We start from the raw sequence: 14,435 nt of genomic DNA, 5'->3' as shown, positions 1-14,435 counted from the left end.
TAACTATCTGTTAAGTATCCACATTTAACAAAGATGTATGATGCATTTTCTAKATGATTTTGAAAGGAAACCTACTTGAGATCTGACTCACAATGATTAGAAAGTGGAAGACAAGTACTCTCAGTAGGAAAATGCCAGTATAAGACCCAGACACTTKCTTTAGACTCACAGGATTTATATTTTGTGCTATGGTAATTCAAAGTGCAAAAAGGCTTTTTAGAATTACAGTAACATTAGTAAGAACTTATAATTTTAAATGAGAACAGATTTTCTTGGTTTTATTCATTTTTAAGTACGTGTCTGAACCTTGCCTGAGAGCCGGGCCAAATACTTGTGCATTCCTGATGTAAAGAGTGAGTCAATGCTTCTCAAATTAGAACAAATCAAATTCAAATACCTGAGACTTAGTACATACTCTCTTGTACTAATGTGGAAATAATTCTTTGTTACTGATTTATAACCAAGGAAACCGACWTGGAAATTCCTTGCAAAGGTTAAAATGCTTGCTGTTGTAACTGAATAGATGTAGAGTAGGTGAATGATTATGTTTTTCACTTACCCCCCACAGTCATCAGGGACAAAAGTCCCTTTAGGAACAATACTGCCTTATTGTATTTTTGTCCTTACTGTATCCTAATATTTAAATTTCTGGACTAAAAAATGTAGTTTGTAGCCCTGTCTTAAATTCCTGAGTTCCCCATTCAGTTCATTGCAAGGATGTCAGGTGGATTTCAGAAAGGCTTTGTGCTTTTCAGAGGTGGGGAGGAGGCTTGTGCTAACCACAAGGAAGTACTGTAGAATGAGCCATACATCTTAAAAGTGTGCCCCTCTTTGGCCTGTATATAAGACAAAACTCACAGCTCAATTCTTTTGATTTTACATGCCGAATATTATGCTTAGACCATGAATGAAGATATGATTAGCCAGTTTTGGAAGCAGAAGCACAYGTGGTGAGGTTTGTGTAAGCCAGYGTGAGTTTGGCAGCTCTGTTGGCTTATACCAGCTCAGGGATGTTSCCAGCAGATGCAAGGTTTCCTCTGTTAGGCACTCAGCTGTCTTGTGCCATATGAAAACAATGCAGGGCTGCAGGCCAGTATTTTCCCTTAGCTGATCCCAATTTCACCCAGTCTGAAAGTGGCCTTCGGAACTAATGTAGTTCATGTGTTSCTGAGGTGGCAAACACAGCCCTTTGTTGGGTCACATCGTCTGGTTGAGAAAGCCTGTATGTGTTTATGAGACAGAGAAATGTCCTGTGGAAAGGTGAGCCAGTAATGAGCAAAACAAACAACCAGTTTCTGTATCTTGTCTCAGGATTTGAAGGTATTGACTTAGTGCTGCACCTTAGCAAGTATGCTCAAGGCTTTTCGGCCTTTTGGACTGCAGCTCCTTATCATATGAAGGTTTCTGAGCAGTTGAAACTTCTTGGCTTTAGTAAGTATTAGAGCTCTCCATTCTCCTTTCAGTCATGGACTGGGTTGCCTTCTCTGGAATAAAAGCTGGGAGTTTCTTTTGGAATCAAATGGCTGTGTATTATCCTATTTCTGCATACATAGAATTTCTCTCACTTGCATGATTGGTCATCAGCTATGAATTTTATCCTTCATATTACATTTCATGTTTTCAATTAGTGTCAGATATAGTTTGAATGGACCTGCTGGAGAAAACTGTGCTCAACTTGTGATTTCTTATTGAAATGGTAAGAARAAAGGGAAAAAACTCGCCCTGCCATGCTGTACTCAGTTATGGGTATTGTAAAAGAAAACTAGTCATTTGAAAAATGCACTGGTTAAAAGTTGAGTGCCATGAAACTTTCAATTGCTTGAGAAGTTAATTGCAGAGTTTAGAAAAACTGTTGCATTTGGATTTAGTAGAAATTAGGTCCTTCTGAATTGTTTGGAAGAGCTAGGCCTCAGCAGAGCAGGAGTTGTGGTTCAGTACTGTCACAAAGATACCAATACAGATATTCATAATATTTTATTGTGCAATAAACCAGATGGCAAGAAAACAATGTGTTTGAGAGTTCTTTTTAAGAACATAATTCTGAGTATTCAATTTTATTTAGAATTGCAGTTTGTTTTTTTGTTCCTCAGAGTGYATGCTTCACTTGCGAGATTTGGTTACGCAAGTCACATTGTATTCTTGCAGCCTGTTTTRTACTTAAAATTTAACACGACAGGATTGATAAAAACTGTAATAAAATATTATATAAGCCTAAGGAATCCTCTTTTGCTAAATGGCTTTCTGAAATGGTAACTGTCAGGAAAAAAAATCAAATATATGGCTAATTACAGAAAAACTGCGAGTAGCATGCTGCTCTCTCTTTTCCCATGACCTTCTAATTTTATAATTCTGTGTTGTGTGTGTGACCAATTAAAATATGATGGCAGAACAAAATAACATAATCCAAATGCCCAGCAGCTGGGATATAGATGTAATAATCCATGTCCTTGAATCATAGGAAATAGAGGGGACAAGTTGCAGATAATTTAGTCTCTGCTTCTGCTAAGCACAGCTTTTGCTCTAAGTACATCTGTTAAATTTACACCTCATTTAATACACTGGCATGTTACTAAAATTATAATGTTTGGTTTTCTCTGTTTGTCTTTTCTATTACAGAAATAAAGTTGATCCTGCTTAGGACAGAAAGGTGGACTAGATGACCTCTTGAGATTCTCTACAGACAGTTTTTCTGTGATTTCATAGTTTTTACTGATCTTTCTGTACCACATTTTGCYTTTGGGTGATCCATTTTGCTCCATGTAGTTTTTATATAGGTATCCCTTTCCACATACTAGAAACAAAAAGTTTTCAATATTTGTAAAAGTAATTCAGGTATTTCTCTTGTTACACAGATCTTTTGCATCTTTTCTTTCACCCTGTCCTGGTTGCTCATGCATATCAGAACTTTGGGGATGAGAAGTTGGTTCACATCTCTGTATTCATTCTGTAAAAGAATGAATGGACTAAGMAACTGTAGTTTAGAGCTCATAAAGTGCTCAACATGCTGACTGAGTTCCCCTTTGTTTTATTGTTTAGTGTAAAAAGGGGAGGGAAGAGAACTTGTTTTTCTCTTCTGAGAGCACAAAACCTTTTCGTCTTTTTCTGCCATTGTACAATTATCTGAGGTCAGAAATCTTCTAAGAATGGACAGGACTTATGTATGAGGCCAGGATTTGTTAACAGAGAAAAGTAAAATCAGTAATAGCAGTACTCATGTAGTAAGAGATCTTTTTTCTCTGTCAAGATTCACTAAACCTCAGAAAATCCTCCGTGGCTGCAGTATAAAATGTCATAATTCACCACTGGGAATGATTTTCTATGTATACTGATTTAAGATGTTGGATAATTCCACATGTTTTGAAACAACATCAATTATTCTTTTTTATTATTCTTAAAAATTGATAATAAGGGGTCTAGTGTGAAGATGCTGTTCTCAGAGGTTAGCATTGTTGGGGAGCATGCCTTTTACCCTGTAACTTGATAAGCAGGGTTCTGCCATTGCACTTTTTCTTTCATTATTGTAGGGACCACTCTTGTCCCAGTTGTCTTTARCTACATCCAAAGTTTGTGAAGTGTAGGTAGCTTTCTGGTATCAAAATGCCTAAAGCCATGGATATTGAGTACTTTCAGATGCGTATGCTATGTTTCCTCTGATTTCACTGGTAAGTGTGGTTATGTGGTATTTCACAGGCTGAAACCACACAGAGGGACAAGCTCAATTTTCTTAAACTTGTAGCTTATTTCTGATCAGTTTAACCAAGCTGAGATCTATGAAAGCAGTAGGTATTCTGGATTGTCAAGATTTCTCAGGTGTGTCTACTGGTATTTGCTATCTGAATAGGCCTGGAACTGTCACAGAAACCACTTGCTATGTATACAGAAGAAAGTCTGAAGAATGAACATCTCAGGTCTGTACATGTATGTGCAGTACATGTTWATGAAGAATTTAAGATTTAAGATTTCTGAATCCTGAAAGTCTCATGCCGACTAAGTAGTATGACTTATGGATTATGAGATATAGAAAAGATAAAGAAGTAAAMAAAATTTCAAGATCCTTCTTTGACTAAAGGTATGTGATACAAATTAATATTAATAATATTTAGGTCTCTCRTGATTTTTTCCACAGGCAGCGGGAGCAATCCGTCCTTTAGTTTCTACTGTTATTGCCTCAGCTGCARATGGCTGCTTAGACCACTCACTGGAACGTGCCAGGTACAGAGCGAGTGAAATGCCTCAGGCTTTCTTATTTGATACAATCTACGAAGCATACCAACAGGTAAGAGATAAGACTTTATAAGACCTTTTTTCCATTTACTTTAGTTAAAAAGAAATTCTTTATTCTTTCAAGAATAGAGCTTCAGCATCTATTTCAGATCACGTCAAACTGTATGCATRTATCTTCTGACTCTTTTAAAAAATCCCTGTAATTCTAATCTGTTTGAAATTTTTGATTAGTTAACTGTTAATTACAAGAGGGGGTGATAAGTCTAAATATCTRGAAAGACAGATTTGCTTTAATTTTTATAGTGCATTAAATAGGTTACTTAAATGAGTGGGTTAGTATGTTTAAAGTGTATGTGTAAAGTATGYATTGTTGACTAAGAATATCAAAGAGTTTTGGATGCTAAGTGTAATAATGGCATTTTATAGTAATTTAGTGGGATACAGGCTGTTTTAAAATACTAAGATAATATATCTTGCTACATCTAGGTAAATTGCTTGTTTCTTGTTGCATAAGTATTATACATTGTGGCTGAAAATGTTTACTTAGTCTCTGTTGTAATTCTCCATTTTTCCTAAATAACATTAACTTTATTCATGAAAATTTAACTTGTGGGTAGTCCATTAAACACTGACTCTTTTGCCTGTATTTGCCCTGAAGACTGCTTTCATTTGCCCCACCCTGCATTCACAGTTCACTGGAAACATTCCAGCCTTTCGTCTCARCATTCTACTTCCTTTTCATTCATCACCTTGTGGAAATTGCCTGTCCTCCAGGTATCTTCCAGACTGACTGGAAGCAGACCATTTCTTCATTTGTCACTTGGAAAGAATTATTTTTCATGTTAATACTGAGAATCACATGCTTCCCATCAGTCTTTGAATTCTAAACAAGCCCAAGTTTCTCATACTCACTTTCAGAGAGTACAAAGCTTCGAAGACACCAACAACAGAACAAATGTGWGGACAGACAATGAAGATGCTGTTACTTAATTGTTCACTAATTGTTTTSCTTAGAAATGTTGGCACAAATTCCATGTCATACCCTTTATGCTTGATACTTGAAACTATTAGATGCTCAAGTCTTTGGATTGGTTTCAACTTTTTGCTTCTGATAGGAAGCATGGAGGGGGTGTTCTTGKTATATACCATGACAGACAGCTGATACTTCTGAGACTCTACCTTGAATGTAATGGGTACACTCTTAATAAATGCAGCCTATATGTGCATAAGAACACATCTCAAGAGATAACTGCTACTGTTGGTTATACAACTCTTTCTTGATGTGTGTATCTTTTGGTAAATTGCATGTTTATGTGCTGTTTCTTGAAACCACCTCCCCGCACCYCCCAAACAACCCAGTATTTTTTGTACCATGTTTGCTCATAATTTGCAAATACAGTAGAGCTGGCAAATACATAAAAATCTCTTGCCCTAAATGCCCCACTCAAAAGACAACTATATTTGCAGTTCCTTTGCTCCTCTGAATAGTTTTTTTTCTGACATATGTATTCCATCAGTGGTTTTTTTTTTTTTGTATATCCCTGCTCTTTCAAGCCACCAAAGTTGTTAGAAGCAACCAAGGTTATGGTTTCTTGTCCCCAGTTCCCTCTGCTCTGGCTAAATTCTGGTCATTTAAATGCTCTGTGCCGTGGACCCTTGGGAAGTATAACACTTAGCTAAAATCTCTCAACTCATATTGTTTCCCAATTATTTATGTTTCAATGGTGTCTAGCTATCCAAGTCAAGGATTAAGACCTTATTGTTCTGGGAACTGTACAAACAAGTAAAAAAAGACAGATAATTGTTGTCCTGAAAAACCTAGTCAAAGCTACCGTAGGACAGATTTTTGTAGGAATGGATGCAGCTCATGATGCTTCCTAAATATTAACATATCCATAATCAATTCCCACAATCTGGTGAAGGTAAGTATCATTGTAYAGATGAATAAAAAAGAGAAAATAGTTTTCTTACTCATGTTGCAAGTCATTCATTAAGCTGGGAATGGAATTCATTTTGGCTGACTCTGCATGGGACCATGATCCCATGCCTGTGTATTTTATACAGTTGTGACCTTTATGCAACAATATGGGAAAAACACAGTCAGACATGCATTCCTTGGAAAGAAACTGTCCATTTGATTTAGTGCTTTGAGTAACACAGGCTTTTCAGTTACATTGTGTGTAATGTGGAGTACTGCTTTTAAACTCCATCTCTATTTAAATGCAGCATGTGAGTAGATAGTTTTAGACTATTTACTTCCATATGTGTTCATGAATGTAAGATCTCTAAATATATTGACCACAAAGTTTAAAGTGACCAAGTGGACAAGTGACCAATGCAAACAACTGCAAGGGGAGAAAGAACTGTATTTAACGTGTGTGTGTAGCCTGAAGGTGGGAGGCTTTACCTTAGCCAGGAGTTTTCCTTGGGATTATAGGTAGAAGCACATATAAATTTGTTAAGGGGATAAATGTATCCTTGCATCACTGCTCTTAGTTCTGGTATGTCTTAATTTGTGATTTCTCATTTCCTGCACAATTTAATGAACCAAGTTAAATATTAGTAATGGACAAGTTAAAAATTTTAATATCAAAAATGCAAATCTCTGGTAACAGTAAAACCTCTGGAAAAATTGCAAAAAAATGCCAGAATCCATAATTTACTTCAATTCTAAGCTACCTGGGACAAAATCAGCCAGTTGAATTTTTTTCASTTATTATTTTTATTTTATGTTAATAACAAATTTTTGTTCTTTGAAAGTACGTTTCTTTTCTATTCTTATCAATCCTAAGGAAAATCAGGAAATTATAAGTGTTAATTGGAAATCTGTTTCCAAAGATAGCAAATAAGGGATAGGTTCCTTCGACCAGACTTGTTCATTTTTGCTYAAGGTAGTTTCATGTTTCTGTTCCGCTTCTTAATTTAAATAGGAACAAATGTGGAGTATGATCCTGCAAGCCTAGGAAGAGGTGGGTGGGGAAAAGTCTTCACTTACCAGAAGTCAAGTGTTCCCTGGAGCAGTACCTTTTAAAGGAATTAGAGTATCAGGAAGTCAGGTAGACTGCCATTTTCCTTTAATCAGAGTAGGCTGAGACTGATTTCTGTAATACTTGTTTTTGACATATTGTGAAATGCACGATTTCAAAGTTTTTCGTTTTTAATACAAAGYGTCTTGTTGTGTCATGTTGTGTTCTGTACAAAGTAACACAACCATAAYATATAAAGTCTGAAATACCCAAACTTAACAAAGCATTGAGCACTTGAAATGTAAAATTCTAAAGCAAGAAAGATAGTAGGAACATCTGAAAATCTATCTTTTGTGATCTGGAAGAGAAACAACCAAAAATGGAAACAGAAGAGAAGTTGTTGGTAGAAGATTCTGAGCCGCTTATATGTCAGATATGTAAACAAATGGCCCTGGGAAGATGATAGGATGGTTAAGGAGTTATCAGCATGAATGCTGGGAATACTGCAGAGTTGCTCACCAATGCCATCAGTCCAGGAGAGCCAAGAACCTTGTGAGAGGGAATTRCTACAAACAGCTGAAAAAAGAGCAGGACATGTTAGAATGCTATTCTGCAGGAATCCTGCATGTGCGGATGGTATGACAAAGTCTGATCACTAATTCAAAAGAGAGGGATAGCTTTATAAGAATATTTTTTAAAAAAAATTGATACACTTTTTTTTCTGTTGATCATTTATGTTATCTTACAATTCTCCTTGAGATCTGCTGTACATATGGAAATTAATTGCAAGAGCTACACACTTTTTTGGGAGGGGGTGTTTCTAGTGCATGTACAGTTAGTTCAGTAATGTCCAGTAGACCTGTTGCAGATTGTGTAAGTTTATGTTTAGCTAATCAGAACAATGAAGCTGAAGTAAAAAAAAAAATTCAAAATAGGAACAGAAAGCACGGATACTCATTGAAGGAGAATGAACTTCAATGTGTTCTGTGATTCATATCTATAACCTCCTTGCAGTTATCCACACAGATCAGGCTGATCTTAGGGATTCTATGTGATCTGTTAGAAAATATTTAGAGATTAGTACCTTTTGGGACTACCCTAAATTAGTTCATAGCGAACGCTAACTACTCTTTGAATATTAAGCCRTTACATTACTTATGGGCCATTACAGCATCTGCCCGCATAGGAGAGAATGGCTATATATAAACATAGTAATGACAAGATACAAAACAATAGTGTGTCAGGGAGAATCATGCACATACTTTGATGCTGAATTCTGGGAGGCAGATGTTCTTCCATTCCCCAAAAAATCATTACAAGATGTCCACAAATCGGGTTGAGATGGGGAGAAGAGATAGTCTGCAAGCTGTCCAACCTGGTCATTAGTAGAAGAAAAGGAAATCCTAAAATGGCTCTCCTCTAACAAACCCCTGCAAATGTTCATGGAAGATTTTGCCAGAATAAGAAAGGAAGTTGGCTGTTGTTAGGCCCATTGTAAGAGGATTTGCTCRAAGTATTGTCTTTTCTGTATGTAAATAATAGGGAGTGTATTCCATGTGGATTTTGTAAACTTCTAAAGTACTTCTTGAAAGGGCACAATATTACTGGGAYTCTTTTTCAAACATGTGTGAAGCATTTTAGTATCCTCTGTAGCAGGGGAGTCAGCTGTAGCAATTTAGCAATATTTTGGCATAGGTCAGGCAAAGTCCTTCGAGGCAAAATGTCTAGACTGATTTGGGGATTTTTCTGTGGCTTCATTCTTCATTAAAAAAGTCCATGTCTGTCAAATTATTATTGCCAGRAGCAACAAGTGATTAGATGAACAGTAGCAGACAAATTGTTGACTAAAACCTTGGCAACTTTGGGAGAAAGGGTCAGAATCAGAAAAAGGACTAAAGGGTCAAGATATAAGTGAGACAGAATTTGGGCATTTAATTCTAGTGCTGGAATCCTGGAAAAAGCCACCGCTTATCCCCTTGCCAAGMCTAAAGATATCTGAATCTTCAAGACACCTCAATCTTTATATTTAACATCTGTCAAATATGAAACTTTGTGTATGTCAAGGCATGTAAGTTGACACCAAGGTTGACCAACTTAATATTTTACCTTCTGTAAGCATTGACTTGGAGATAGTTTTTTTTGTCTGGTTCTGTTCCATCATAAATTAGTGGTATGAGTCAGAGCTGTTCATTTCTGTAGCTTAAAARCATTGAAAAAGAGATCACCATTGTTTTAAACATACTACAAAAAGTGCATAAGATACATAGATTTTATCGTAAGTTGTAGTGAGTTGTTACTTGGCCTTTGTCTTTTTTTAAAACAGCATCACAAAAGTTTTATTAAGTGTGTTGTGTTGTAAGGATGGTCATTTAACCCTTATTGAACTGGATTTTGCAGTTTCTGTGTGTTTACGTACGCGTGTTTGTGTGTGTGTGTGTGTGTGTCTGGAGACCCACTTCCTTTCCACATCCCCATCTCTGGTCACCCTCTTTCCTTTTGTAGTTCATAGTTATATGTTCAGGACTTCTAAATATATATGTCATGGAACATCATKGTTGTATTTGTCCTAATTCTGCCTTCCAGTTTGTTTGTTTGTCTATAGGTTTTCTTCCTTCTCATTAAAGGTATTCTGAAATACTGAATCCATAAGTGATTTGTAAATTAGGCAAGTGCTGGCTAGACTAATAGTGGTCTTGTAGCATGATTTTTATGAAGACAGTGCTACAAATCAACGTTCTTCTTTGTATGGAGTCCTAAAGGCAGCATTCTTCCATCTGCCTATGAAATAGAACAGGTGGTTACACTTTTAATGTAACTATGTATTTGGTTTGTACAAGTAGGCTGGATACTCAGCTGAATAGTTTTTTTAAATTCCTACCCCTAATTTTAAKTAGCTGTGTAGTACAGTATGTAGCTGTGTACTAGTATGAAGATGGCAAATATCTGTGACTTTTTCGATGTTCAATCTAAGCATATGAAATAATCTAACAAAAGGAAGCCTTTCTGATTTGTTCACTAGGATTTTAGATATGATTGTTTGACAAGGAAATTGTTGTAACTCCTAAATGTTGAAAGAAAATACGTTTCTTACATGAGAAGTTTCACATTATTAACAGCACCCTTTCATTGTTGTGGTCCATTTCAGCTTGCTTTTATGACTTGTAGTCACATTAAAAAAAAAAAAAAATTGAAACTTCAATAGAACCTGAGTTCTATTCCATTTAATAAATGCTGAAAACTGGTAATTTTTTTCTTGTTTTGATGCAAAATTGCTATGGAATTAATTTTTTAATAATGCAGTTTTACAGAAGATTGTTTTCTGCCTTTCTCCATTCATTGTCAAACTGATGCACACAAGCTGATGCACACAGACTGTTGCTTAAATACAYGGTTGTCAAACTCACCTAAATGAATATCCTAATTTGTATAGTCTACAGCTTGTAACTGAGATATTTTCCAAAGAGCTCTGTTATTTTGTCGGGCATTTTTTTATCCTGACAAMTTTTCCCTGAGATTTAGAGGAATAAATAATTTTTCCTATCCTTAAAGCCTACCCAGTCCTACAGAATACCTTTCAGAGTTAATATGCTAAAAGAAATTTCTTCAGTAATGTATTCTTTTATTCAAAAACTGAAGCTAGGTTGGTGGTCTGGAGAAAACTGTGCAAGTTTAGCTAGCTCTGTACTTGATTAGTTCTTTGGCCCAATGGTAGAGCCAGGATATTGTCTGAATTTCCACCTTGCCCTAATTAATTTCTGCCACAAGAATGTTTGGAGAAATTCTAATGCCTTGCACAAGAAAAAAAGGTTTTTTGCTAATGGGATAATTACTTCCATTTTATGTCACTTCTCATGCGCAGGATCTCAAAGAACTTCGCAAATTTGCATATTAGCTCTTGGAACTATTGGCTGCAGTGGTGCAAAGCTTTCACTCCCTGGGTGAAATCTGGCATCTCTATGACAGTGAAAAGTCATTTTGTCTTCAGATACAATTTGGAAGGTGTATGTTAAGGGGACACAATGCAAAGCTGGAAGTTAGGCTGGATTATGAGAATATTGTTTTAAGTGTTACTGGGATTCCCCTGGTAAGCGTCCTGTATCCATGAGAATCACCTGTTTGGCACAGGCTCAAAAAATACTGAATACTGAGTGAGGATCCTCGTAGCCCACCCATGGGAGACCAGCCACCTAAATTGTCATCTGTTGCGTGTTCTGGGGTAGTAAAGAAGAAGACAAGGCAGTGAAGCTAGAGTTTTTAATCTCTTAGTTATTGACAGTTTAGGATAYAGATCTGTATAAAAACAGGTTTGCWTATTCTGTTAGACAGTAAATTTCTGTATCTTTATTCTCCTCACTATTACTGCYTCTGGATGTGTGTCACTGCAGTTTTAATMATTAACTACAGTAAAAACAGTTTCAGAGATGAGATTATCTGATTTGACATTGATCTCAGTGTCACGTTTCCTGCTTCTGTTTGCTGCTTCTGTTACCTCTCATTTAGCTGYGGTATACTGATGTAGGCTGAGTGCTTGCTGCAAATCCACTATTGGATTCAGCGKATTTTTGGTTTCTGTAGTAATGAGCATGGCAAAAAAAGTCTTTATAAAATATGGTAAAAATAGACCAGTTCAAGTTCAGTGAGAGCTTTTGTCTGGTTCTTTTTTTAACTCAGTAAAATATTCCTGATGATGAATGTTCATGATGTACTCTGGCACTTCAGCAGTGGAAATGTTATTTGCAAGGATCTGTCTGGAAAAATCCTAAAGCTCTGCTATTGTTAATTAGCTATGCATTTTCAGTGCAAGTGTTCTGATATTACTGAATGGATTTACATGAGAGAATAAAATGGAGATGCTGCTGACAGTGAAAAAAGTGCTAAAGATTACATAGTCAAGGGTTACAGAAGTGTAAATGCTGGCTCTATACAGACTTTGAAGATACCTGKGTAAAGGAGCAAATCTGAAGATTTTCTTTCAGTTAATAAAGAATATTATTTTGTGTTCCTATAAACTAAGGAATGATGAAAATATAAGAAAATTACAGTGATGTATTGAATCTTTTTTTTTCATCTGTGCTGGTTCTGTTTTATGGTTACCAGTTCCCATATAAAGACACAGTAAATTAGTGTTCAAAGTATTGTTTGGAAACAAGTGAGCATTTGGATTATTAGTAAATACTAGAGAGACACAGGCTGCACAGCTGCTCTTTTCTCWAACCTCTTATTCTATGTTTACACATAAGGAACAGCAATAGACCTTACATTTTAGGAAGTAGTATTTTTCAATATGTTTTCAAGCTAATTTAGGGGGAAGAGGAAGAAGAATTTGTATAATGCTAAAATCTGTATCTCATTCCACCCACTGCACTTTATTAAAACATCCACGCTTGAAAAACAAAACACCCACAAAAAAGTTTCCCCAAAACTACCTATTAGAATGCCTTTGAATATTCAACAGTACAAAAGCATTTTTAAGTAACATATTTCCTTCTGTGTCATTTAAAGAGCTAAACTATTATATTTTCTTTCTTTTGTGGATATTTTTTTGTGCCAGTATTTCCAGCTGTTTCCACCATTTCAAATCTGTGGTCTGAAACTTAAACTRTGTCTATTGTTTCACAAAACTATGTGTGCATGTCAAATTCAGTTAACTGTACAATGTCAAACTTGATGTTAAAAAGGCTTTCAGTCATAAAGAAGCTTTAGAAAGAGTTTTAAACAGATTTTTGTATTGTAAATTGAAATAYGTTCAGAAGACTTAGGATGAGAGTGGTTGCATATGTGGGTCAGTAACAATTTTCTTCATAGATATTCTGGAATTTTTGTAGAACCRTAGAGTGTCCTCAGTTGGAAGGGACCATAAGGATCACTAAAYCCAGCTCTTGGCCCTGCACAGGACACCCCCARTAGTCACACCATGTGCCTGAGAACATTGTCCAAATGCTTCTTGAACTCTGTCAGGCGTTGTGCTGCACCACCTCCTTGGGGAGCCTCCTGCTTCCSTCTGGATGCAGAACCTTTTCCTAATGTCCAACCTAAACCTCCCCCGATACAACTTCATACTGTTACCTCGGGTTCTGTCACTGGCCACTACAAAGAGATCAGTGCCTGCCCCTCCTCTTCCCCTCTTGAGCCAGTTGTAACTGCAATGAGGTCTCACCCCAGTCTCCTCTGCTCCAGGCTGAACAGAACAAGTGACCTCAGCCACTCTTACATGGCTTCCCCTTGAGGTCCTTTGCCATCTTCATTGCCCTCGTTTGGACACTCTCTAATAGTTTAATTTTTTTTTTTATTTGGAGGTGTCCTAACACTGCACACAGAACCCAATTTGAGGCCATGCCTGTGCCGAGCAGAGYAGGACAATTCCTGCCCTCAGCTGGCTGGTGATGCAGGACTTTTTCTTACAGGTGCCCTCTAATAATGCTTAATTTTTAAACTGATTTTCTTAGTTCAATGTCGAAGCTTTTGAATTCTGCACTTTAAATATGGATTTAAAATTTCATATGTGAAGCTTTTTAGCACATAGATGGTATATAAACAGCTGGCCTTGTGGTGCTACTTCATGTCATTGTTCTCCTCTGACATCAGACTTGGAGAACAGTACACTCTGACAATATGTTTTGGTTGAAATAATTACAGATAATTAGAGTGGTAAATGTCATGATATACAAGTGTTAGTGAAATATGTTTTTAATTATTACTTTGCTTTGTTTCTTATTTCATCCCTTGAAGCAAGCAATACTCTGAAGATGCCTTAGCCCATTTATGGAACTTCTCCACTCCCTACTAATCATCTGTGATTAATACCTTGCAAATAAGCTGGAATTGCGTAGTTTTCTTCTAGTTGCATTCAAAACCCATATGTTTTAAAATGTAACTTGATTTTGTTTCAAACTAAATTCTTTCACAGCTAAATTTCTTTCTGAAATTTTCTMTTTAATTCTGAAGCAAAAATAAAAATACATGAATTACATGGGGTTTTTTAATATGTATATTATGCACATTAGTGGGAAATAGTTTGGGTTCTACCAGAAAATGTTCTTCAAAAACAAAATGAAAAAAGGAGACATTTTGGTAATAAAATTTGGAATTGAAAGTTACTAGGCCATTTCTGGTTTTACTGGCACTTTATTTCTGGACATCTTTACTTGAGGGATCACTGCATTTTTATGTATTTTGGAGATAGAGTTCCCTATTCCTTTATTTTTTTCTGTTGACCTTTTTTGTATTCTGTTTATTCAAACTTCT

At 36.2% G+C, this 14,435-nt stretch overlaps 1 protein-coding gene across 2 annotated transcripts in view; it reads left to right on the top strand.

Moving 5' to 3' along the window:
- The window catches only part of CRPPA (CDP-L-ribitol pyrophosphorylase A), a 103,870-nt gene that overhangs the window by 20,169 nt on the left and 69,266 nt on the right, over positions 1-14,435 (top strand). For both annotated transcript variants that reach the window (XM_057373110.1, XM_057373111.1), the window contains exon 3: positions 4,127-4,276. In XM_057373110.1, coding sequence (XP_057229093.1) covers positions 4,127-4,276 — 150 coding nt within the window. The remainder of the gene's footprint in view (positions 1-4,126; positions 4,277-14,435) is intronic.

Source organism: Malurus melanocephalus, unplaced genomic scaffold, assembly GCF_030028575.1.
Source record: "Malurus melanocephalus ecotype Western Australia unplaced genomic scaffold, MMel_1.1 scaffold_185, whole genome shotgun sequence".
Taxonomy (NCBI): domain Eukaryota; kingdom Metazoa; phylum Chordata; class Aves; order Passeriformes; family Maluridae; genus Malurus; species Malurus melanocephalus.
Note: the sequence above shows the minus strand (reverse complement) of the source record. Positions and strands in the feature narration are given on the sequence as shown.